At 36.0% G+C, this 25,526-nt stretch overlaps 1 protein-coding gene across 2 annotated transcripts in view; it reads left to right on the top strand.

Annotated features, from left to right (window-relative positions):
• ADGRA1 (adhesion G protein-coupled receptor A1) overlaps window positions 1–25,526 on the top strand; it is a 291,575-nt gene that overhangs the window by 183,347 nt on the left and 82,702 nt on the right. The window contains exon 2 of one of the 2 annotated variants that reach the window (XM_064463876.1): window positions 1,554–1,636. The exons of the other annotated variant lie outside the window; for it this stretch is intronic. Within the exon in view, the coding sequence (XP_064319946.1) occupies window positions 1,577–1,636 (60 nt within the window). The 5' untranslated portion in view covers window positions 1,554–1,576. The remainder of the gene's footprint in view (window positions 1–1,553; window positions 1,637–25,526) is intronic. 2 annotated transcript variants of the gene reach the window in all.

Genomic DNA, 25,526 nt, shown 5'->3' with positions numbered 1-25,526 from the left:
TGAGCAGGCCTGTTATTGTGAAATCATATATATCTATACATGGTTTAGGCCTGTCTGTTGTCAGACAGCTGTTTTCAAAACTACTTACAGAAAATTAGTTTGCACTAACGGAAAATAGGAGTTGAAAGTATTGAAATATTCTTGCAGTAGTTAGCCTATAAATGATGCATCGAACGTGTTCGTTTTGAAAGGGGTGAATGATGGATATGCAAATGAAATTGAGGCCTGTTCACAGGAAAAAAACATTAGAATTTATCTTAAGTTTTCTGTAAATAATATCCTTACTGTTGTGGTTGGCATAGGTTTGATGTAAAATATTTATATAATACGAATTATAGTATGCCCTATCTACTTTAACACCGTGAGCAGCTAACAATCTCATAGAACAGGAAATTTTACTGCTACCCTTTCTTCCATGTGTTTAGATTAGTTCCATGGCTTTTTGAAAGCTTGGAACATATTCACTATTCAATGCTTTGTGTTTTACCATAATACATAAAGAAGTTGTGAGAAACATAGTGGGATAAGAGAAGGAACCAACAGTTACATATCTGTCCTAATATATTAAAATTCAAAATTCTGTCTTAAAAGTCACCAAGAAAAGAAAAACTAATTAGTCCCTTTTATCAAAATCTATTTGATGTTGAAGTCTGAAAGTACCACAAGTGATTTATAAATTTTGGGGACCATTTTTTCTAAACACTTCAAGGGACATTGATTTTCCTTTTTTGGTTAGCATCTTATGGCAGCATGTATTTACTTGTCAGGCAAGTAGGGTGGGGGGTGGGGGGCAGGCAGGGGAAGAGACGTGATTTTGTCTCCCTCTAGGAGAGACAGACTTGTAGACGTTACTAGTGACAATAAGGAACACAGGGACTGGAAACTGAATAAAATATTTGTCTACCTGCAGTCATACTAAACTGGGGAAGCAGTAACAAAACTTTCATTTTTAGAATTATTTAGATTTTTGTTATGTAATATGTATTTGTATACATATATGTGTGTGTGTATGTGCAAGAGAGATACTTGATGAAAAGTCTGTTCCAGGGATTTAAATTAAATCTTAATAATTTTGTACCCTGTTGTGCCAATACTGAACACGAGGGACCTCACTAGTGCTATTGTGTTCCTTTTCAGTACAGATGACCTTACTGGTAAATCCTTCTTTTTAAACAAAACCACATACAAACAAACAAAATAATCCAAAAAATCAAAACAGAGAATAATTAAGGGCTGCCCTATATCTTTTGGATCATCTGCATTTGCCCCAAAGAAATTAAAAAGTTTACCCTAACTTGGATTTTCTGCATTTCGGCTTCTGCTAGTATAATTTTAGTTTTGTTTGCAGGGCTTGGGGTTTTGGTTGGTGGTTCTTGATTCTTTTTTATTTATTTAAAGTCATGGATACTCTTTAGTGGTTAGTTTCAGGCCATTCTCTTCTTTCTGTGGTTGAATTTCAATATTATCGGCCCTACTTACTAACTGGTCAAATTGTTCACCAGTTTTGAAATAAACAGTTGAGTACTTTCATTTTGATGTTTAATGTCTTCCAGAATGGTGTAGATAATGTTTCTTGATGGTGAACCCATCTGGGCTCCTGTGCCACCCTTGTAACACTTCTCAGGCCATCACAGGGGTGAGTCTTCCCATGCTTTAATTTTGTTTTCTGGCTTCTTATTCCTCTTACTGGTCACAAACAACATAACAGAATAGCTTCCTTTAAAAAGGCAACTTCCTTTCACACTTTTCTAAGTCTGCAGAATTAGCAGGAATTCTTACTCCTTGTCTATTTCTTGGTCTATTCTTGCTGTAAGCTCAAAGTATTACAAAGGGACTGGTGAATCTCCTCCCAGACTCCCTCTTTCTTACCCTATATTCCACTAACCAGAAGTCATCTTCCGTGCTTGTGCTATTTTGTGAATTTTGAGCTGTTGGACAGCATGTTCAAAAACAAATAAACAAAAAACCCCACCCCTTGTAACAGAAAATAACCTGCTTTTTTGAACTGTTGGAAGATAAATAGATACAGCAGTTGCATCAAAGGAGGAGTCCAGGCAAGATGACCACATATATACCAGAATTTATTATCCTAATCTCTTCCTGGTAAGTTTGATTGAAAAATTAAAATATTAGCTTTTGTACTAGCTGACTTTTTTTCCATAGTTTTATAAGTCAGAAGACACAATGAAAGTTTAAATACACAGCTTGTTTTGTTTGCCTCTCAATAGAGACAGAAGAATGTATTGGAGAGAATTTGTTTCAGTCTGTACCATTTAGGAACAAAATTGGGTAGATATTCTTATTGACTGATTTTTATTACTGGGAATGATGTTATCAGAGTTCAGTGGTGAGACTACATTTGCTAAAAAATGCTGGTTTTTTTTAATGAGTCACTGATGCATTATCTATCATTAGTGACCTGTCTTAGACATCTGAACTAAATTACTCTCTTTTTCTTTTTCATCAGGAAAATGTAGCATAATTTTTCCAGTCTCACATATTTTTCTGAGATTATAATGACTTTAAAGACATTCTGTTTGCCTATAATTATCAGTGCTAAAGGTTGAACGAAATTTAAGTTTTATGTTATGTTCCAACTGCAGAGAAGTTTGTCACAACTGAAGTCCTAGAAAGTGAAATAATTTGCATATGTAAGGAACAACAGACAAAGCCCACGGGCAAGCTCCTAGAATAGAGGCTTCCCAACACTGTCACTAAAATGCTTGAGTTCTGACCTGAAGAGAGCCCCCTAAAGACTGAAATGGTAATTCAGTTTTCGTACCCATTTAATCTTTGTTTTTTCTGACAAGAGTGGCAGTATGGTTGCCAGATCCAGTTGTGACAATGTTTTCTTTCTGTGTGGACAAATGAACAGTAAGAATTAAAAAAAAAAAAAAAAAAGCCACATGAGAAAACATGTAAATAATTTTATACGGAACATTGATAGAACAGGCTAGGTGATTAAGATTTTTGACTACTACTTTTAAAGCTAGATTCAGTCTGGTAGTATGAACATGAGAATTCCTGAATATTTTCATCTCTAGCAGACAAATACTGAAAGAGGCTGTCTCTTTTTGTCACTTCTGCTCCCCTGTGAAGAAGGAGGTATGACAGAATAGCTACTTACACTCTGAAAGGCCTACTCTTACTTGAAGATATAGACTCTAGAAATAATCTTTTTAAAGCTCAAAGTGTACTGACAAAATTTAAATTAATGCCACATTGTTATCAGAATATCCTTTTCAAATTAAAAATAAAATTTGGTAATTTCAAATTATTTTCAGCTACTTTGAAAATAAAAGTAACTTTTTCAAAAGATAGTGCTAGCTGTCATATTTACAAAGGAAGTCAGAGTCTTATTACCTTAATCTTCAGTTTCCATGGCATTATGCAACCTGAAGGATTTCAGTAGAATATGGTTCTCTTCTGTAGTGAGAACACAACCACGAAGTAAATAATCCTTCATATGCAGGTGTGACACTACTTCTGGTTTTTCTTTCTTTCTTTTTTTTTTTTTTTTTTAAATCCAGCTGGAAATTAAATAGGAGAGGCAAGGTAATATGCAAATTCCCCTTTCAAGGCTAAAGAGTTTGGGGTAATTAATTAAAACTAATTCCTATACATGTCCTTCACTGGAGCTACTTAACTTAATAAAATAATAGACTGCATTTAATTTAAATCTTCAGTGTTTCAATCTTCTTACTTGGCACCCTGGTCATTAATCATGTTATTTATTAAACCAGTTACAAATCCAACCAAAGAGGTAAGAAATTTTATTCCTCCTTTTACAAATATAAGTCTTGATGCCTTTTCTTATGAAAATAACTCCTTTCAGGGATATGAACTTGGCCATAGAGATATAAAAACTGAACCTTTTGGAATATAAGTTTTGAAGAACATCTTAGAAAACCAGTCTCCAGGAACATGATTTTTTTTTTCTCTAGAAAAATGGTCTTCTCAAGTTTTTCATCAGAAATCAGACCCTTCAAAACACTTCAGAATATCTTTAGTTTCTGACTGTTGACTCCTGTTTCCCAATTTATCTGTCTGTAGTGAATCCCCTAAAGGCTCAGACCATCTGGTCCTTCAGTTAATAAACTGAAGTTAAATATAACTGTTTCTCAGTTTTTGTGAGCCTTGAATTAAAACTGTCAGGCTCAGGGTTTATAACCATAATGATTTCTCAGACAACATTAATTTTAATGTTGCCAGGATCTGTTCCATTTTTGCTCTTACTCTTATCTCCCACAGGAGTAAGAGCTTCCTTTCTTGTAGAATGTGCTTTAAAAGTGGATTAAAATGAAATAAGTGGGGGTGAATCACTGAGTTGCAATCCAAATCTTTATCAGAGTGATTTTAAATTCTCATATTCCATCTTTCATATATGAAATAGCTGTTTATGCATTTTCTTGCTTTCATTTACCTTTCCATTAAACATAGAAATAACTATTTTGCCAGTAGGCAAACCTCCTTTAATGTAGGTGGTGATTATGCATAGTAAGTGAACATGTAACGATATATTAATTATTAAGACATTATGTAAGGGTTAACCAGGTAGTCTCAAAATACCTCTGGGATGCTAGTAAGTGTTATTTATCCTTGTTTTTTTAAATTGAGAAGATGAAGCCTGTTTGATACGAAGAGGATTGACGTAAGTGATCAAGGGTTCAAGCGCTTTCCAGTCAAGACTAAATGAGAGATACTCAAGAAGAGAGGACATAATTCTTCCTGTCCCTCCTATGTTTCTGGTACTAAAGCCAAGACGAAGGGGGTTTTTTTGGAACTTCTGCTTCCGAAGTTTGAAAGAATGATGAGAATGATTATAGGTCATAAAAATACTAGAGATATAACAAAATCATAAGTAGCCATAAAGTCATTTATATAGCCATTGTAGTCCTTACAAATAACCTTGCTTTTTTCTGTGTAGGGACACTAATTTATAAAGGCTGATGTTATCTTTCACCTCTCTTTCATAGAAATTGAATATTTAGTATGCATTCAATTAAACTTGCACATATTTTGCTCTAATGGCAGAACTAGTTGCCATTTACTGTCCTGGTGAAAGACAGTGAAATCTCAAATATGTTTTTATGGATCTTTTATAATATATATTGTATGTCAGTCTTGTTATTGATTTAAAAATATATCTTAATAGTTCACTAAAAATAATACTTTGGGCATCATCACTGCATAAAAACAGAAGTTTAATATTGATATAGTCATGAAAGATGAATATATATATATTGGTCATGGCTTTATTGTGATTATTTTAAATGCCCAGATCAAGAGCTTATATAGTACAGTAGATAAATCACAGAAATATCTAGGGATCTGTGGTGGTTTGCTTGCATTCTTGGTTTAAGATACAGGAACCTTAAATATCATCCTTCTAGAAAGTGGGATTGTACCATATGATAAAGTACTTCAGAAAAAAGCTACCACATAATGGTAACCTTGGGTCACATCACCTACTCCTCAAGTCCTTATTTTCCCATTGCTACCATCACAGCTCCTTTGATTTCCATTGTTGTGGCCTGTTTATTCACAGAATGAATAAGATTCCAAGTGAACAAGAGTCTACCAGACCTTAATAAGGGATCCTTTGTAAGGATCTCTGTACTTTTATGCATGGTAGACTTGCAGTTCTTTTTGGTGGCTCTCCCATCTCAGGTGTCCCAGGAACCTTGAAGAAAGGTAAAATGCTTTTGTTAGAAGCTCATCTAAACTGGGACAAGTATATTTCATTTTTTAAAATTGAGTTATCTGCTGAAATATCAGCTCAGCTGTATTTCACACTTTAATATTAATGATTTTGAAAGTGGTTTGCCTGAAGGAGGGCAGCAGACTCACAATTTTAAATATGTTAATCTGTTTATAAAGAGGAGATTTTTAACAAATATTCAATACTTGTTTTAAGACAATCTCTTTTTTTTTTTTTTTTAAACAGAAGTGAAGGTAGTGTTGGGATTTTAGCAGCCCATATTATGTACCAGTTGGTGATAACATACTAGCCAGTCTCACTGCTTAGGAAATCAAGATGGCATACTCATTCTTTAGTTAGGATAAAGTTGGCCTGCTCATTCACAGGGTAGAAATGTGCTCTCGCCCATGGTGTCAGAGGTGGAGGTGATGGGGTAGTCATTTGTGTGGGTCACCAGGGGAAAGAAAATTTTTGGCCTATTATCTCTTCCTTTTAATTCTTGCTAAAAAATTGAGAGGACTAATAAGGTAGAGCTACAAACCACATCATCTTGGCTATTCCAAGTACAACTTGGCCTTTATTATAAAGGCATAGTTGGTTGTTCAGAATCATGCTCCACTGCAAGATACCATCGTACAGACTGGTTTTGTGACTTAGCATCACCAGAATAATCATGATCTCTGTATGCCTGTTAATGGGATGCAAGAGAGAAGTTGCCTTTTGGTTTTACAACCGAATGTCTGTTGTGCTGTCTGTACAACAGGCAACACAAAATGCTTTAAACATGAGTCTGGTATTTGAGCTGTGTTTCATCACAGTTGTAGAAAATGGTCAGGACAGGAGCTTGAGCATAAGAAGGAGCCAAATAACAGTCAAATTCTATAACTACTAGAAAAAAGATCTGGTATGACGTCTTTTGGAAAATAAATTTAGAGAAGTCTGCAGTGGGCATGAGATGGGTGGAACAGGAGCGATCTGTTACTGTAACATGGAACAGATGAAAACGAGAAGGGCTGCCAAGTACTTCTAATTGCATAATATAGTTGTAGCCATGTCAATAATATTCCTGGTGTCCCTTCTGCCTTTTGATGAGGAGTCTCCCCCAGCTATACAAACACAGTTGTATTCATCAAACCTCTTTTTCAAGCTTTCTTGTCTCATGGACAGATGAATTAACTAATCATTTCGTCTTTAGTAAAAATTTAGTAGCAAAGTAGGCCTCCCTTATTTCTTGCTGGTAAGTACTGCTCATCACTTTTGTAACATGTTCAGATCGGCAGAATAAATCTTAAAAGCTGCTGTTTATCCATAGTGTAAGACTTTCTTCTGTACATTAAAGAAAGTTCTAGTTAAAGCCAGTTTAAGAAGACAAAGTTGCAACATCTTTAATGAAATGTTTTATTTCCTCAAGCTGGATCAGCTTGGTACATCTGTGCTTTTTTTTTATTAGTAGTACATTTAATCTAAAAGCCACTAATATTCTTGGGGATACTGGCTAATTTTTCCTTGTTTAGAACCATTAACAATTTTCAGGAAATACATTCTTCAGAATGTATATCGCTTTGCGCTATAATAACAATCACTTCTTAGTTCCCTGTGAAGCCCTTTGTATGACCTTCCTACAAGCACCTGTTGTCTTTGTTGTGCTGTCTAAGCATAATTAATGGCACTCTGCTGGTGCCAAGGGTCAAATGCTAATTTGTCATAGAAAGCTTGACAGAAGGGTTTTGCAATCCCTGTACTTTAACTTGAGTGCTACTGTAGAAGTACATTTATGTTTAGAAGATATAATTACTATTTCATGTTAAATGTCAGTTGAATAACATCCCAAATGAGTAAGACAGCACAAAGTCCTGCCTCATTAACTAGAAATTACTGAATTAGTAATATTTAATATTAATACTATTGCGCAGACATCATTAAAATATAGGAAAATAAGGTCGCCTGTCCTAGTGATTTTAAATGAAAACTTTTATGTAAATACATCAATAGAATGTGTAGAACTTCCCATGTCAGATCTTGTTTCATTGTAGATTTTTAGAACCACATCTTTAACTCGTATATGTAGTCAATGATATTAATCTGTTTATACCAGTGGAATTTCCATCTGTAAAGACTAAAACTGTGATTGCTACATTTACACTATACATCAAATTTAGGTTTATTCTGGGTTTGATTCATAATTCAAACTGTTCCCATTTTAATTTCAAAAAACTTTAACCATAACTTACAAGACAGTGTAGTCCAGCTTTGAAACTCTGGACAACCATATAGTGCTGTGGTCCAGCTCACCTCTAATATGTATTTCAAGTAGATCTGAGTCCGCATCTAATTACCTCAGTCAGTTGGCATAACTGATTCCTGAGCTCTGGGACAAAGAAAAAGTGCAGGAATTTTCCCAGTCCTCCCCAGAAAGGAAAAAAAGTGTTCTCAGCTTTTCTAAACTCCAGCATCTATATCATTCCAGATGGTGTGACCAGAGACCAGAAAGATGGAAGAAGGCTGTATAACCACATGCATGGGCTAGGTTATGACCAGCCACCCTTATATGGGGTCGTTGCTGGGATGCCCCGTTAGTTAGGTAATTTGTTTGCTTTTATACATTGAATACCCTTGGACAAAACCTAGGTCTCAGGTTTTCCGGTGGTATTCTGCCACTTTGCACACTGTCAAATGATTGTCCAGGTGCTAAAATCAAAACCTCAGTAGAGTTTTAAATTAAGGATTAGAACATAGCTGTAAATTAACAAGAATGTGATTATCTACAGCTATGCAAAGACAGTGAAAATTAACACTGATTGCTAGGAATCACTGGACAGATACTCCTCTGTTTATAGTTATTAACTAGATGCTGCTTGGAGGGTATTCCTCTGGTTTTCTTGCTTGCAGGTGATAAATTATTTCTAGAATGTATAATAAGCTTTACCTTTTTCAATATTAGGATATATGTAGTGCAATGCCATTGAAGGATATTTTACCACAAGAGGAACACATCTGTCTATGCCTATAAGAAAAAGGCACCCAAATGCAAATCTGCAGATCTTAGGCTGTTGGGCTGTTTATATGACAAAATGCATTATTACAAAGACGACTGACAGAGTTAACGATTCTCCCATGTTGCGCCTTATTAAGCACTCTATCTCAATGTTACAGACTTAGCTGGAATCGTAGTTACATCACCTTCAATGGTAGGGATAATTGATGCGACCTGAAGTGAGTCTCATAGGCTGGACCTTCAGTTATGTGAATGGTTAAGAACGTAAATGCATGCTGTATTTACCATCTTATTGAAGGTTCAAACTGATCAAGTTTCCAAAAGAAAGAGCTGCAGGTGTCAGTACTGAGGAAGTCAAGTGCAGGCATACACGCATGTGAAGTGTAGCTAGAAGTTGAACTTCCTCCTGGACTTTAAACACCTATGCAAAAATACTGCTGACTGGAGAATGTGTCCCCATATCTAGGGAAGGAAATACTAATCAAAGAAGTAACGGTTTGTCAGTAAAAAAAAGAAAGCAAAAAAGTAAAAGACAGGTTTGTGTTTAATGTCACAGTCTAAATATCCCAACATTAATAATATTCACAAAATTAAATCTACCCACTAGTTCCTTTGCAGTTTTTGCTAATGGTTTTCATATCCACGTTTCCCTCAGAAATGACTTAACAGATAGCTTGTTTACATCTACAGCCTTCCCTGAGTACAGTCTAGAGCACTGTAATGCCTGTCAACTACAAACACGCTTGAGTGTCATAGTCATGGTCTGGGCATGTTTTTCTGCACTGGGGAGTACAGACAGTGAAAATAGCCTGAGTGAAAACAGCCTCAGCTCTTTCACAACAGCATATCCTCCTCCTGCTCCCCTGAAGATCTTGAGAAATCACAACCTGTGTGTAGACTATGGCAGGAGGTAGGTCTTCTAAGCAGCCTGTGCTCATTTCTTTATGTAGGATACAGCTCATGAATTTCAAAGGCCTCCCTAAAGATACAGTATTTAGACTGTATAAATATCATCCTTAACTAACTGATGCTGAACCTAGGATACATCAGTAAAGAACTAAGAACATACAAATAGCCCAGACTAAAGATTAATCAATTTGTTATGTAGTCTTTGTCAGTGGCTAAAAGCAAGCGCTAAGGGAAGGGTGTCAGAACAGGGCTAGCCTGAAGAAAGGGTGTCCCAGAACAATTCTCCAGCCTCTGCCAGTTTGCAGCACTAGGTTTTATTGCGCAGTCTTGACTAGGGAAATATTGTATAATGAGTTGTTATTATTAGGGGCTTTCTTCTTAGAGAAAAAGGCAGAACTGTGACTTAGAATAAACTATGGTTTAAACTTCAGGTGAAGCACAGATTTGGTCCGTGACTGTCAGGCTTACTGTTGTACTCTTTTGTACTAATAACAGCTCAGCAAGAGAAGGCAGTACAACACCGGACTTCAGTGAAAGTCAGACATCGAATCTGTAATAATGTTTGTGTTTCAGTAAATGACAGATAGAAAATGAGGAGATTTCTGAAAGTCTTACTGTTACTGATGAAGGTTACAGTACTTTCAGTATTGCATACTGCATATTCTGCCAAAATAGTATACTTAAGGTCTAGTATTCAGCATCTTGTGTGATCTGATGCACTTGGCTGAAGGGCCTGATATACCCTGCCCTGCCTGTAAATGGTCATGACAGAACTATGCCAAAGGAGCTGCTTCTCATATGTACTTACTTTTTCTTATTTTAGAACCTAAGGTCCTAAAGAAACCTTATAGTGTTCCTGTGTTGAGAAATTAATTTAATAATCACTAAATTAATATCACTAAAATATTAATTATTACATTAGAACTAATTGTGCCATTCTTGTAGGCTTCTAGAAATGACTACTTAACATGGGTAGCTAAAAATAATCTTTGAAATATTTCAAAGCCAGTGCGGCTATTTTGAATTTTACAAGGCTTACTCTGTATTATAAAATATGGTAAAGATTCAATGACACACTGTTTCCTGTGTTCTGTAAAAATTTTTTTGCTTCTGTGTAACACTCCCTGAGAATTTTGACTTGGGCTTTTTGAAATATATATACACCCACACACATATATATATACACACACACTTAAATACCTATATATGTAAGTATGATAATAGCAAAAGTATAAAAACTTATGCTTAATCTTGACCATTCGCAAATATGCTCCTGAATAGCTTCATGGTTTAAGAAATATTGATGTCATAGTCACTTTCTCCACTGATATTTCATCATGATTTGTTGGTAGCTAAGATGAGGTCTTACTCTTTTGGATAATCTGACTATTTGATTTTATTTGGGTAGCATTTTAGACATACTCCAAGATTGTACTCTCTTTCAGCAGATCAGGAAATGGAAAACATAGACTAAAATATTTATATTACTATTTATTATTTTGGGAAATTAATTTTAATGCTATGTACAAGCATCATATATACAATCCTATGATGTGACCCTTCAGGTTCAAGTACCAGTGATTTCAGCTGTTCTGGTTCCGGTGACTTTGGTATATTTTCACTGGTGGTGTAGACAAACTTAGAACCTTTACTGGTGTACAGTATCTATGAATTTATTTTTCTTAGTACTTTTTTATAGACCTCTCAGAAATAGCCCACAGATTATTAGGGACCCAGAGTCTATGTGTTCAAACCTGTTGACTAAATAGGGTTGACATAATTCTTCAGCTAGCCAGGCAATGAAACTTAGGTTTCACAGGCTTTTTGCCTGTGAAGAAGGCTGATAGGGAAGAGGCAAAATTAGCTCTCTTCATATTTTTTTCTCTTGGACTAGCAGCATCAATATTTTTTTAAAACACATCAGCTTTTATAAGCTTTCCGTACTTTCAGATGGAGCATTTTTAGTTCTCTAGCTTGCCTTTTATAAAACTGACATGTTTTGTATCAAATAGATGGTTGCTTCAATGAATCGTAAAACACAATTGCTTTTCTATAAAAATGGACTCAACTCTTCTCGATACCCTTTGACAAATTCATTTTACAACCAACTGCAAAATACTGCACTTCACTCTGGTAGGCCATAAGTTGTATATATTGAGTTACAATACCCTGACAGTGGTCTTCTCTGTCCAGGAAGAGTAAGTGTCCCAGTAAAGAGCATATAAAATTCTTACCCAGGGATTATTACTAGAAATTGTTCTTCATGTAACAGTAGATCCTTAGTCTTTTCTGACTGTCATCTTCTGAACCTTCTAAAGTCTCTTTAAAAGGAATGCTCCCCCTCCCAAAATCCATGATTGCTTAGTTCTATATCATTCATTATTTAATTAATAAGTACTTCAGTTATTTGAGTGAAACGTAGATTTTGATATTGGAAGCCTGTAATTATTAATAATTAGCTTCCACTCTGTGAGAATGACATATCCTAAACCTCAAGTGTCCTATATAGAGAAGACTGCTATCAAAAGACATCCATTAATTGTAAAAAAATAGTCTCCTGACAATATTATTGTTTATCTCCTTTGCTTGAGAAGGTAAGACAGTAGTTTCTCAGAGAAAGGGAAAAACAAAAACACTACAATGACCTCTGCGTTGATTTTCTGTGCAGGCAGGTATTTCCTTTATTGTATTTTATTAAGACAGGTAAATTTTCATTCTGTCCATCTTATTCTAAAGATAAATGTCAAAGATTTAATTACTTTAGATTATTCAGTTATGTTCCATGTGGTCACACCAGTGTATCTTAATGTTATATTTTACTTCCACAGACTTATTAAGAATTTCTTCTTTTAAGAGCAGATGCAAAACAGGTTTCAGTATTTCCATAGAATTAATACAAAGATTATTGTGAAGTCTTATGCAGCAAACAGAAATGCTGTATTTAGAAATACTTTATTATATTTCAGGAGAATTTTCCATATTTTCTCATGAGACAAAAAGCCATATTTTAGTGAATAGATTGGGGGGGTGGGAGTGGGGGAAACATTTCTGTCTTCTCTCAGTTGATGTCAAATTACTTTTTTCCATCTGAGGCTACTAAATTGGTCAGAAAGTTTTTGGTCTGCATGGCGTGGGAGGGAGGGAACATTTATACACCACTAAGAGAAACATTTCTGGGTGTTAGCCAAAAAAAGAGAAATTGGCTTTTTTTTTCTCTGCCTGAATACACTCTTCTTCAGAAAGTTTTGTTGAAAAGGCTGAAAAGTGCAGATTCCTCCAGCATAATATTAGCATTTATGTAACGTTTTTGTTCTGTTCAGTCTTTCCCACAGAATAAAATGTTGCTTATGGCACTAATAAGGTCATGCCACCTCTGTCCTGTTGAGATCTTTTTTATGTGTTGCTAAATTCACTTATTTTTTCTATTCCAAGAACTCTCATTTGTAGAGAATTTCATTTGGCCCATTGCATCTTCATTTTGCTGCCCTGCAGTTGAAAATACCTAGGCTTCATTCTTCATGTGAGCCTCAGAATATTTTCATGGTCTTTCACTGCAAGCGCAGGGAGGAGAGAAGGTTGATGAACTCTGAGAAATTTTGGCATGTTTATAAATTGTTTTAAGTTAATACATATAATCTTTTCTAAGGCAGTTGCTTTGAAAGCTTTTTGACATCTGTTGGCACTGCTGATGAATTTCTAGCTATGAGATCCATATGGTATGATGGGAACATTGTCTGAGTTGAAGATTTGTTAAAATGTACCCTAACTGCCAAATCCTGTTGATGTTGCAGAGTATTCTCAATTATCATTTGCTTGCATGTTATCTCAAGTTAAGTAACTTATTTCTGTATTCCATTGCCTTTTTTGGTAATATGTGGTTTGTGATCTCTCCAGCGGAACTTTCCTTAATCACACAGACTTGCTTGTTAACTGACACGGAGTGACTATGGTTTAGAAATATCTAGGTCTTCTGCTACATTGTCCTGTAGCTGTACCTTCAGAATAATTTTTTGCTTCTTATCTACAAATTATTAAATATATATATACACACAAACATAGAATTCGCATTTTAATGCATAAATAAACATTGAATAAAATTAGCACCAAAGCTACATATCATATCAGAAAGACCCAGAGGAAAAAATATAGGGTTTTCTCTGCCGAACTAAACAATTAAAAAAAATAGTTTTGTTGTATAATCCTTAACCAGTAAGGCATGGAGATTCTTTGGGACAAAATGCTTAGATTACTCCTATCTGAAATGTAATCAAATCCACCTTTCTAATCAAAGGAGCAAGCAACTATTTGTGCAGGATAAGAACTCAAAATATAGATAGTGCACAGTTAATACTGTGAAGATATTTCCCAGAACAGACAATGATCCTTCTTTAATGTATGGCATGTTAAAAAATGCTGCTTCCTTGAATTAAAAAAAAAAAAATGTTATGGAATAAAAAGCTAGCCTCTAAAAAGCTAGTATTTTAGCTTTTGATAAATATATGGATTGCAATAAAGCAATTGTAAACCTTCTAAAATAAAGTGTATTTACCTGCTATGCAGAAATGGCTGATTGGGGTGTTATTACCATGTAATAATAATATGTTTCTCTCCCTGTTACCTCTTCCTTGAGTAATTTGTACTCAGAAAGAGAGTCCTAGACTAATTTGTGTTAAGTAACCATTTGCAAGATAGACCTGTAAGATTACAAAATGTGACCAGGAAACACATAAAGTTGATATGAATAAAAGGTCTAGAATTGTCTGTATTGAAAGCACCCCAGTTTTTACAAAGAAGTAATTAAGTGGTATAAACTATTTTCTCATGTTCAGGCAATACAACATGGTATGGAACATGCCTCTTAAACCGTTAAGATGTTCTTATCAGCTGTAACTGATGTATTAAAATATTGGAAAAAATCTGTAATATATATAAACTTCTGATTGTGTTAGTTTTTCTATTCCAGTGCAGACCTATGCACAAGCTGGCACAAATTCATAAACAGCCACACTGCAGCTGGGATAAATTGAATTTACTTTTGGACAGGATTTAGTCTTTATGGTCAGAATACAGATGTTTCACTGGTAAGAACCATAAAGCAAAGAGCTTGTCATAGCAGTTAGCACAGCGCTTATTCATGCAGTAGAGGGATAGCTATAGAATGGTAAGACTATTTATGTTCAAAGTTGGAGTTTACTCTGTGTTTTGTCATTTGATTAACTTTTGAAAATAAATACTTTTGATGAAGATCTGAGTGCATTGGATAAAGATGCTGAGATCTCTTGAAGTCATCTGATTATCTAGTAGACCTAAATACAATCAAAGCTTTTTGATGTTTCAATTTGACACATGCTGTCTTCAGTCTCTTAAAGGACGACCTTCAAATATTTTAACAAAATCTGACAAAGGAGTTCCATTTGTTTAAATTCCAGACATATGCTTTATTCAAAACTTTAGGCTTTAAAGCTGAAAGTTTTCTTTTTTCATTTCATGAATCTTTGTTATGCACAACAGTTTTTTCAATATATATACTCCAATCTCTATATCTCTATCTTTAAATAGTGTTACCAAAACTCACTTCCAGCATTAACAAAATGCCTGTCATTTTTAATTTGTTTCTTTTTAATGAGTATATGTACTTTGAACATGTACTCAGCTACAAGGTCTTTAAAATAGTCTTTTTTAGTTCCGTCGTCTAAGCATACTTTGGCTAGACAAGCAATAGCCTGAGCTGACCAGTAGGTAGGTGGTGAGGTATTCTGTATCTCTCTGAATTGGATTGTTCCTTTGTAAAATTTCAATTTACAAAAGAATTCCAGACATCTAATTGGGAGTTGGGGCATTTGGAATTTTTGTTAATGGTTTCACAGCATATCATCTACTTGTAAACTGAAAAGGTGCATCATACGACCAAAGTACTCTGTGCTGTAGCAGCCTCATTCCAAATGTCACCCTCAAAAAATTTACAGTTGAACAAGCAGTATGAATTTCATTCCACAGGCTGAATGACCGTACTTCTTATGCAGTCTGGCTTTGTTTCAGCTTCAGTGACTCTCAGTATGTTGGTTCTAGATGCTGTAGCAGGAGGGAGCGATGAGAGTATGGAGCTCCCAGCTGGGAGTCTTTCTCAACTCAGCAGTACTACATGCTTCTTTGAAGAAGTCGTTTCTTCCTGAAAGCTAGCTAGTTAGTTCCTTCTCCCTCTCTGGCCTGTTGATCTGTCCATTGACCATGGCATTTGTTGGTTTTGAAAGTACAAAGCTCTTCTAGAGAAGTTATTTCATTTTTTGCTGAAACAATCTTTAAAAAAACCCAAAATTAGCTAAGATCAAACTTCTTGACTACAGAGAAAGAAAAAGAAAGCAGCAAGTGACCTCAGAGACATTACGTCTACATAATTCCTCCTTCTTGGCAACTTCAAGTATATGTAGACTATCCTGACAAATTTATTTATTTTGATAAGAGCCATTGAAGATCACAGCCTCACCCAACTAGTGATGAACTTATTTCTTCTAACAGTTGCAAAGGTTTTCCTGATATCAGAACTATATCGTCTTTGTTGCAAATAAGCCAGCTTTCCCTTCATATAATGGAAATTATTTATCACGTGCAATATGAAACACACTTTATTTCCATGTTGCTTTTCAGCCTTCCCTTTTTTTAGATTTAACAAATCAAATCACATCAACAGTCATTTTATCCGATGATTTGTCTTCTGGAAGAGGGATGCCCCACAATAGACTCTAGCTGAGGCCTCAAAAACTTCAAACAAAGTGAAATAGCAATTTTGCATCTTCATATGACACTTCAGATACCTAATGTCACCTGTTTCAGGTGTAAGGTAACTTCCCATTTTTTGTTTCTATTGAATTAACCAGTTAAATCACCTTTGTGTTTATAAGTGTTTTATTTTAAAATGTAATAGTTTACATACGCTTTCATGAACTTTCTCACTTCTTGTTCCAGAATTTATCAAGATAATTTTATATATTCTTAGAATAATCTATTCTTAAATTATTTAGAATGTTGAGGTCTTCTATACAATATCTAAATCATTCGTGCCAGTACATAATGATGACTGACCCAAACAGGCCTTTTGGAATTCAGGCAGAAATGTTCTCTGCTGTAATCTTGTGTCAAAATCTGCTCTTCGCATTCCTTATTTCCAGCCCATGTGTGCTCATCTTAGAGCACTTTCAGCTAAACTGTAGCTCCCTTATTTGCTTAGGTTAAGCTACATTGCAAATATTTCTTCCTTGTTATCCATTTATTACTCTGACCAAAAAAAATTAAATTAGGTCGGTTTAATAAGATTTGTTCTTGACAAATCTGTGTTGTCTGTTTATTATCTTATTATCCCCAGGTGCTTGGAAATTGATTTTTGAATAATTTGTTCTGGTGAGTTTTCAGATATCCCAGTTTAATCAGCTAGTCTGTGAATCCCAAGATACATATAAAAAGGAGGGGAAAAAATATAAGTACTAGTTTTGCTGCCTTAATACTGAGACCTCCCCCTCCTCCACATGTTGTCAGGCCTAACAGCTAAAGTTTTGTTTCAGTTGATGGCACCTCTCTTAAATTGCTAAGTCCTGCTGAATTGGAAATCTAAATATTGTTTTACTCTTTTCCTTTCCCCTTTTTCTTGTCTGCTGTGCTGTCCCTTTTATTAAAATTATGCTAAGTGCTTGGGCACAATTAGTTGCTTTCTAAAGAGAAAAAAATGCTTTAGTATTTAGCAAATGTTTTAGCTTTCTGGTTTAATGTACCTTACCTGTTGTTAGGTGCATTAAACTTATCTTACTTAGCATCTTAATCCACCACCCTACCTGAGAAATTGATGCTATTCCTTTATAGATGATATTGTTTACGGTCTGGGTACCATTCTTTTTTAAATGTCGGTCATTCAAGAGATCTTGATTTAGGCTTTTGAGTCTCTTCATGTACTTCATTTTTATCTTCCTGTTTGGGATAGGTTGGGTTTTTTGCCTCTAGAACTGGTTCTATTTAAAACTTCCCATTCTCCTGAACCTTTCTTTTTTCATTAAAACGAAAAAAGGTTTCAAAAGTTTGCCTAAGAGATCTTATCTTCTGTTTCCTCCATTTGTTAAAGTCTGGGTTTGGAATGTCATTGTTCTTAATGTGGTATGTTACCTCACCACATTACCTCATGTTACATCAGCAAGTTCACTGGTGATATCAAGCTGTGAGGAGTGGCTGATGCACCAGAAGGCTATGCTGCCATCCAACGGGACCTGGACAGGCTGGAGAGCTGGGCTGAGGGGAACCTCATGGAATTCAACAAGAGCAAGCGCAAGGTCCTGGGGAGGAACAACCCCATGCGCTGGTACAGGCTGGGAGCTGAACTACTGGAAAGAAGCTGAGAAGGTTGAGAAGGACCTGGGAGTGCTGGAAGACAAGTTGACCCTGAGCCAGCACTGTGCTCTTGTGGCCAAGAAGGCCAACGGTATCCTGGGGTGCATTAAAAGGAGTGTGGCCAGCAGGTCGAGAGGGGTTATCCTACCCCTCTACTCTGCCACAGTGAGGCCACATTTGGAGTGTTGTGTCCAGTTGTGGGCCCCCCAGTTTAAGAAGGAATGTTTAAGAAGGAATGAGCAAGCCCAGCGGAGAGCTACCAAGATGATCAGGGGACAGGAGCATCTCCCTTATGAGGAAAGGCTGAGAGACTTGGTTTTTTTCAGCCTGGAGAAGAGAAGACTGAGGGGGGATTTCATAAATACTTATAAATATCTAAAGGGTGGATGTCAGGAGGATGGGACTAGGCTCTTTTCAGTGGTGCCCAATAACAGGCCAAGGGACAACGGGCACAAGTTGGAACACAGAAAGTTCCACCTCAATATGAGAAAAAAACCCTTCCCTATGTGGGTGCCAGAGCAGGGGCACAGGCTGCCCAGAGAGGCTGTGGGGTCCCTTCCCTGGAGACATTCACACCCCGCCTGGATGTGTTCCTGTGCCCCCTGCTCTGGGTGTGCCCGCTCAAGCAGGGGGTTGGATGAGATGATCTCCAGAGGTCCCTTCCAACCCCCACCATTCTGTGACTCTGTGGCAATTCCTTCCTTTCCTAGTATTTAAGATCTCTGATTGTTTTATGGTAACTTTCACTCAAACTACATGGTCCCTTATACTCCTGACCAACTTCTCTACATAAATAGGAATTGAAACAGCAGTCCTTACTGGTACCTACTTACTTGTTAGGCTTTCTGAGGCTATTTCCAGGAAATACAAAGAACTTGTTAGACAATTCATATCTTCCAGCATTACTTACCTAGCAGAGTTAGGGTAGTCAGTTTGCCATCGTCACCACTTCCTATCATTTGATTGCTTCTGTTAACGGCTCTGGAAAAGTTATTCACCCTCTGACTGGATTTGATATATCACTGATCCCTATCATGAGATTCATCCAGTCTTCCTTCCCTTTTATCATTATCCAAAAGTCTCTACTAGGTCTTAAGCACACCTGTTCTTAAACAGCTGAGACTGTATATTCATCATACCTATATGGTGCATCTCTGCCTCCATTTGTCACTCATATGTCCTTTCTTAAGGAGAGGTTTATTTATAACTTGAAGAGATATTGTATCACAGTAATATATTGATAGAATGCTATTACATTTTATTTAAAAGGAAAAAATATCTGAGCTCATGAACTGAAATCTGGTTACTTTAGTGAACTGTGCTAAATGACTGGGAAGTATATCATGATCAATGTGTTGAGTACAGCATTTGTGACAGGAGAAAGAAAAGAGAAAAGAAGCCTGGTTGAGGAAAGAGAACATCATTAGTCTTCTAAGGGCATGTCCAATACTGAGAAAAGGGCAGAAACTAGAAACGTACGAAGACACTGCTTAGAAATTGTAAGATCAGCTAGAAAGATTCTAACAGGTCTGAATATGGGGCATTAAATTATTGGAGTCTATTATAATGAATAATTAAAAAATAGAATTGAAATCTGAAAGAGAATTGCTTTGTTGACAGGAATTTTAAATAGGATTGGATATGAAATGCATGTGCAGATTAGCAATAAGTATTGGCTAATTATTCCATTTATTGAGCAGATTAGAGGGCACATTTCAAATACATCTCCAGTACATAATAAAAAAAATGTATGTACACTTCAAAAACAAAGTTTGCTTATACAGAAAAAGAAAGGGGAAATTAAGATGATGTAGACTGAAGATATTGCATAGAAAGCAAATTTCCGTTGTTTGGTGCAATGCACGTGGCAGTACGTGTGGAATATTTTGCTAAAGAGAAAGCCATCAAAAGCATACCAGGAATTCTGTGTTCCTTGTTTACACTGGGATAATCTCTAAGTGTTTTCCCCAATGTAACAGTGAGGAGGAGTTAATGAGTTTGAGGGGAGGGAAGATGACCGTTAAGTCTATGATTACATGAATCTACTGTCCAAGATGCCTGTTTAGGGTAATGTATAACAGCTGTGGCTGCTGCTGCTTATGGACTGCAGTAATGACTGCAGAACAGCTGCTCTAGTGCTATGAACCCTAGGGGAGGAATTTGCTCTCTCCTTTTACTCTGCGGTACGTAGGGCTAATTTACTTGGATTGCAAGGCTATCTGGAGTTTGCTTCTAAATACTTACTTGAAAGTGAAATTTCTCTTATGAACAGAAAATTAACTCAAAATTTGTACATGGTCACGTACACGTCATATACATTTGTAATAGCCATTCAAAATTCTTTATGTGGTTATATCAGTGGTTGTTTCCTTCCACAAATATTCTTTGAAGTGTAAACATCTGTTTTATAAGGTCATAAAGGGACTCTCTTATAGTTTATATATGGTTTTATTTAATATCTCTGAAGCCAATATGTATGTTTTTACTGTGGTGAAGAGACTGACTTTTTATTGCCTTCGTTACCTTTTTCTGAAGTGCTTCCTAAGAATTACAGGTCTCTCTAACAATAAGAGTTTGGGGACCTGTTACATAATAATGTGTGTACTACTTCAGATTGTTAGTCTGTGAAAATCTCACTATACAAAATGTATAATTCAAGAATAATAACATATATGCTGCATCGCATATTACATATGTAGTACACCTCATCAGATAAGAAGCCATATAGCTTTTTGAATTACTGTTCTTTTTTTCAATAGTAAATATAAAGCACACACTTTGGTTTTATAGGAGACTTGAGTATCCTTACTTCTACCATTCCCCACTTACTTGGTTTTTTATCTTCAGGAGTTTATTAACAATATTTTTCAATCTAGGGAATTTTATGTTGTTTCCTGTGCATTAGAGGCCATGCTGCATTATCATTACAAACCCATACCACCCAGTGACTTCAGTAGGGCTGTTCATAGTTATTACTCAAAGAGATATTTTTTCAATCAAAACATAGACTTCCAGACTACAGTCTCAGACAAATTTTGGGCCTCCCTCCTTTTTTTTAAAAAAAAGAGAAAGGCTTTTTGGGAAAAATGTTATATGATATACATAACTAAGAAAAAGTATGTCAGCATTCACCAAATACCAGTATATTCAAAATATCTATTAAAAAATTCCAATGTTTCTTTCCACTGCATTTATTATGCATTTTTTTAATTGTATAGCTGTCAGTTTGTAACATTTTAACATTCTTGTTTAAGCAACACTTTAACAAATAGCACTGAACAGTGAGTAAACATTGATGAACAGCAAAGAGATATGAGGGGGTATGTTCTCAAACTTTTGGGACTGAGTGAAAACCTATATACAGTATATTCATAATCATCCATTTCTCTCCAGATCTGAGTGCATATTTGATAGTTATTGCAAATTCCTTCCAAGCTTCCAGAGTATGGGGACTGAAGATGGTCTTTCATCTACATTCATCATTTAAAAGATCAACGACAGAAATATCGCTAAATCCCATGATTCTTTTATGACAACTTAACTAGAAGAGTAGGAGCTTACTGTTCTAAGCAGAAACAGCCCTCGTGCCCATTCCAGCACTTTTCTGTAAAAATGGGATGAAGTTTAGTGCTTGAATGCTAGCACTTTTTTTAGCATTAGTTGCATTTGCCTCTTAAATTTTCCATTGTCTAGTCAGCCATCTCCCTAAGGAGGCTTGTAGAGGTATTTTTAGTGTGCTCAACACTCTAGCAGGACTAGGATCATTAGGCTGTATGAGGCATCATGAATGCCCCAGCTAGATACTACTGTCTGTCTGCATCATATGATCCTCTCAGTACTAGTAAGACCACAGCTGGAGTGCTGCGTCCAGGACTTGGCTCTCCAGTACAAGAACATCGACATACTGAGTCGGCAACAGGTAAAGATGAATAAGGGACTGGCCATGGAAAAGATAGGGAGCAATAGGAAAGCAGTACTAATGGTATGTATAGAGAGCTTTATGGCTAGATAGTTTTCAGTACCTCAGCTGTTTAGTTTAACACAAGGCACAAGATAAATACAGATGTGGGCTTTCGGGTAAGGCTTCAGACTAGCACACGGGTGGGCTGGCTTGTAATTTTGCCTGCACACCATTTTCTGGATGATGCTGCTTAAATCACCTGAGTTCTTTGAGACTCAGTTCTACAACTGAGCAATTAAGGGATAATTATTACCCTGTAAGATTATGTGAAATGTTAATGAAGCACTTTCAAACGTTTGAATAGAATACGCTATAGGGATGGAAAGTATTCTTTCAATATAAATAGATTTTTGTGGTGCTGAAGTTCGGTGTTCGGTGTTCGGTGCTTGTTGCGTCTGACTGCAAATTATTCCACTGAGATGCTGGACAAATCCATGAGTTCATGACAGTTAAATATTTATAAAAAGTAATTTACAAGGTCACGCTTGCCAGTCTTGCAAAACTTCATAAAACTATGTAAATAATTTAACTTCAGAATATACAATATGAACTTCCTTATCTTCACTGTAAGAACAACTACAGTAATTCAGATAATGACATAAATTTATGCTCTCTGACAACTGCAAGACTTCAAGGGAAACAGATGTATTAGGCATGTAAAGTTCTGTAATAGAAATTTTGCATTCCTATTTGATCACACTTTTGTCAGATGAGGAAATGCTTTCTGCCTATATTTGTGCTATGCTTGTTCCCAGTGTCTATGAACTGCCTTAAATTAAGATAGTCCTGGGCTAAAATTGCCTAACTTTTTTTATTTTGCATAAATACTGTTGCCAGTGGTTATCTTTAGATAGCAAGATATAGGGGTGTGAATTACTTTGCTTTATTGCAGTTAAATATGAGACTGCAAGTTGCAAATTCTCTCAAGTGAAAAGAAGTGTGAATCGAAAGAATACACACCTCACTCAGCAGAATGATATCATTATTATTTTATAGTCACTCAAGAATTTTCTCTGCACATTCATACATTAGAGTGTGTAGGTCCTGCTCAGTATGGATCCTAAGCAGAGCTTGTAGTCTGATTTTTAGGATCATATTTCACTTTTTCTAAACCTGTGCTTTTATGTCTTGAATACCAAGGCAACTACTTGGGAGATATTTCTGCTTGAAGGATCAACGGATTTCTGGTATTAAGTGCAGATCCCCTTATCCTGTGTTTTATAAAAGCAGTGTTGTTCTAGCTATGTCTACTCTGACTGCCTATGCCAGAATCACTATCTGTGACATCAGTCTCATCATGTCAGCAAAAAGACAGGCGGAACATGGTGAGGCAGGTAGGCATGTTGCCTAGCCAAGTGCCCAGGAGCTTGGCTGGGTCTCCTGATAAAGCTTGCCGCAAAAATGCACTGATCGGTAAACGGTGCAGACAAACTGTGAATCCATTCTCAAATCCAGCTTCATGACTACTTTTATACAGCATTGTAGATCTGGCACCCTGAAGTCAGATGTAAGTTACAATTAACCAGATATCTTGGGTCTTAAATTCCATTAAGGTCTCCTAGAAATCAAATGCATAATCTCCCCATCTTGTATTAAAATATATATGCTACTAGTTCCCAAAAAAGCTCTATGTTGTGTCTTTGGAACCAAATGTGTGTTGTTGATTTTCATTATTTATGTATAGGAGTTGGGGTGACTTCTAACAAACCACAGTTGTGCTCAGTCTTCTATATTGAGTCAATGTCTTTTGTCAACATTCTAATTTCATGCTAGGAAGTTCTACCTTGGAGCAATAAAAGTGGGGTTTTTTTAAAGTGTTATTAGGAAAATAATCATTTTTCTCCAATTTCCTGCCCCCAGAAAAGGTTGGACACTTTGTTCCCTTGTAGCCATGAGAGTGTTGAACACGGTAACAGGATGATGTAAATTCTGAAGTTTGGCTTCCGTCTTCTCTGTCTGTGTTTCCAGAATTGTTTGGGAGATTTCATCATGAAGTGCTTCATGTATTTGTTTAAGTTACTCAGTGAGAGCACTACAGGTTTGGAGTAGGACCAAAACCACTATCATAAAGATTTATATGTAGGTTGCTTTTCTGGCTCTTGACAAATATATCACCTTTGGTGGCTCCACATTCGAACTGTACATTTGTCCTTATGTGAGTGACCATTTCATCAGTGCTTTTTCTTCATCTTGTCCTGAATCTTTATCATCTTCATACCAATTGTAGCTGCTTAGGCCACTGTTAGTTTTGGAGATCCTTAAGGAAGAAATGTGATTCTCATGACAGAGAATCAAAAGAATTTTTGAAATACCAAAATATCCAGCAAGTAAAAGATCCAAAATCTGACTGGCTTTGTTTCCCACTAGTGAAGAAAGCACAGCAACATTCGCAGCTTGAAATTTATATTCTGATCTGTGACTTTGCCTTTGTTAAAAGACAAAGTTCAGCATTGCTGGCTAAGCAAATCACTTTGTTTCACCTGTCATTTCTGTTCTCTATTAACATTTTTAAAGAGCATAATTCTGCAATTGTGATATTATCTGTAGTATATCAATACAGCTTCTTCTAATAAGATTAATTGCTACATGTGGTTTTATTGCTTCTGGGGAGTAATTGGCTGCACCAACATAACCATGCAAAAATTCAGCATAATTTGCAAACAAATTGGCAAAACCATATTCTTTGCTATGAAGCACATGATCTTCCAGAATATCTGACCTGGCACATTCCCACAGTGTGCTGCTGTTCTCCCATCTTAAGGACTCACTTGCAAAAGCTAATTTGTGATTTCACAAAAGAGTCAGGAAGGAATTCCTCTATCCGTATCTCTGTACTTAGAGCTGTCATCTCACCTTTTCCTGAGTTTCACTGGGTTTCACTGCATTGCTGAGAAAGGTGTTACAATCAACATTAAACTGAGGTATTTTTCTTTCACATAGAGCATGTATTGTCCTAAACTATGTCATACATAAGTCTAAGCTAGTTAGCAGTTCTGAGTTAAAACCCTTTTAATCAGTTAAAAGCATTGTTCAAATCTGGAATATATCCAAAGGAAAATGTGTGTCTCCCATGTTCCCTCTGTGTCTTTCTTTTATTCTTCACGTTGGCTCTGCGTGGTGGTTCAAACTGGTTATATGAGTGATTTGTATTTTATTCTTCTTTTCTTCAGTCAAACCCCTATTCTTAAGGTGTTTGGTTTTTTTCAGATGTCCCATGCCATCCCAATCATAAAAGCTGTTATTTGCCATCATTCCCAACAAAGTAATGCTTTGGTCAAACAAAAACTCATAGAATACTTCTCATCTTATGCATAAATTCTGGGGGAAAAAGACCAAACAAACAAAACACACCACACAAAAAAACCAAGCCCTAAACAAGTAAGGCTTAATTTTCTTTTATTCAGTATTTTTATTTATTAGTATTATTAATTCTGCTCTAGACCCTTTCATTATAAAGTTAACAAATATCTGTGTTATTATTAATATCATAATGAGCCAAATAGCAGATGAAAAATATCTACAATCAGTTTGCATAAATTACAACTAATCAGTTGACTAAATGGTGTCTGAAATGCTGGAGTATGTTGAAA

This window comes from Phalacrocorax carbo, chromosome 12, assembly GCF_963921805.1.
Source record: "Phalacrocorax carbo chromosome 12, bPhaCar2.1, whole genome shotgun sequence".
In the NCBI taxonomy this organism is placed as follows: domain Eukaryota; kingdom Metazoa; phylum Chordata; class Aves; order Suliformes; family Phalacrocoracidae; genus Phalacrocorax; species Phalacrocorax carbo.
Note: the sequence above shows the minus strand (reverse complement) of the source record. Positions and strands in the feature narration are given on the sequence as shown.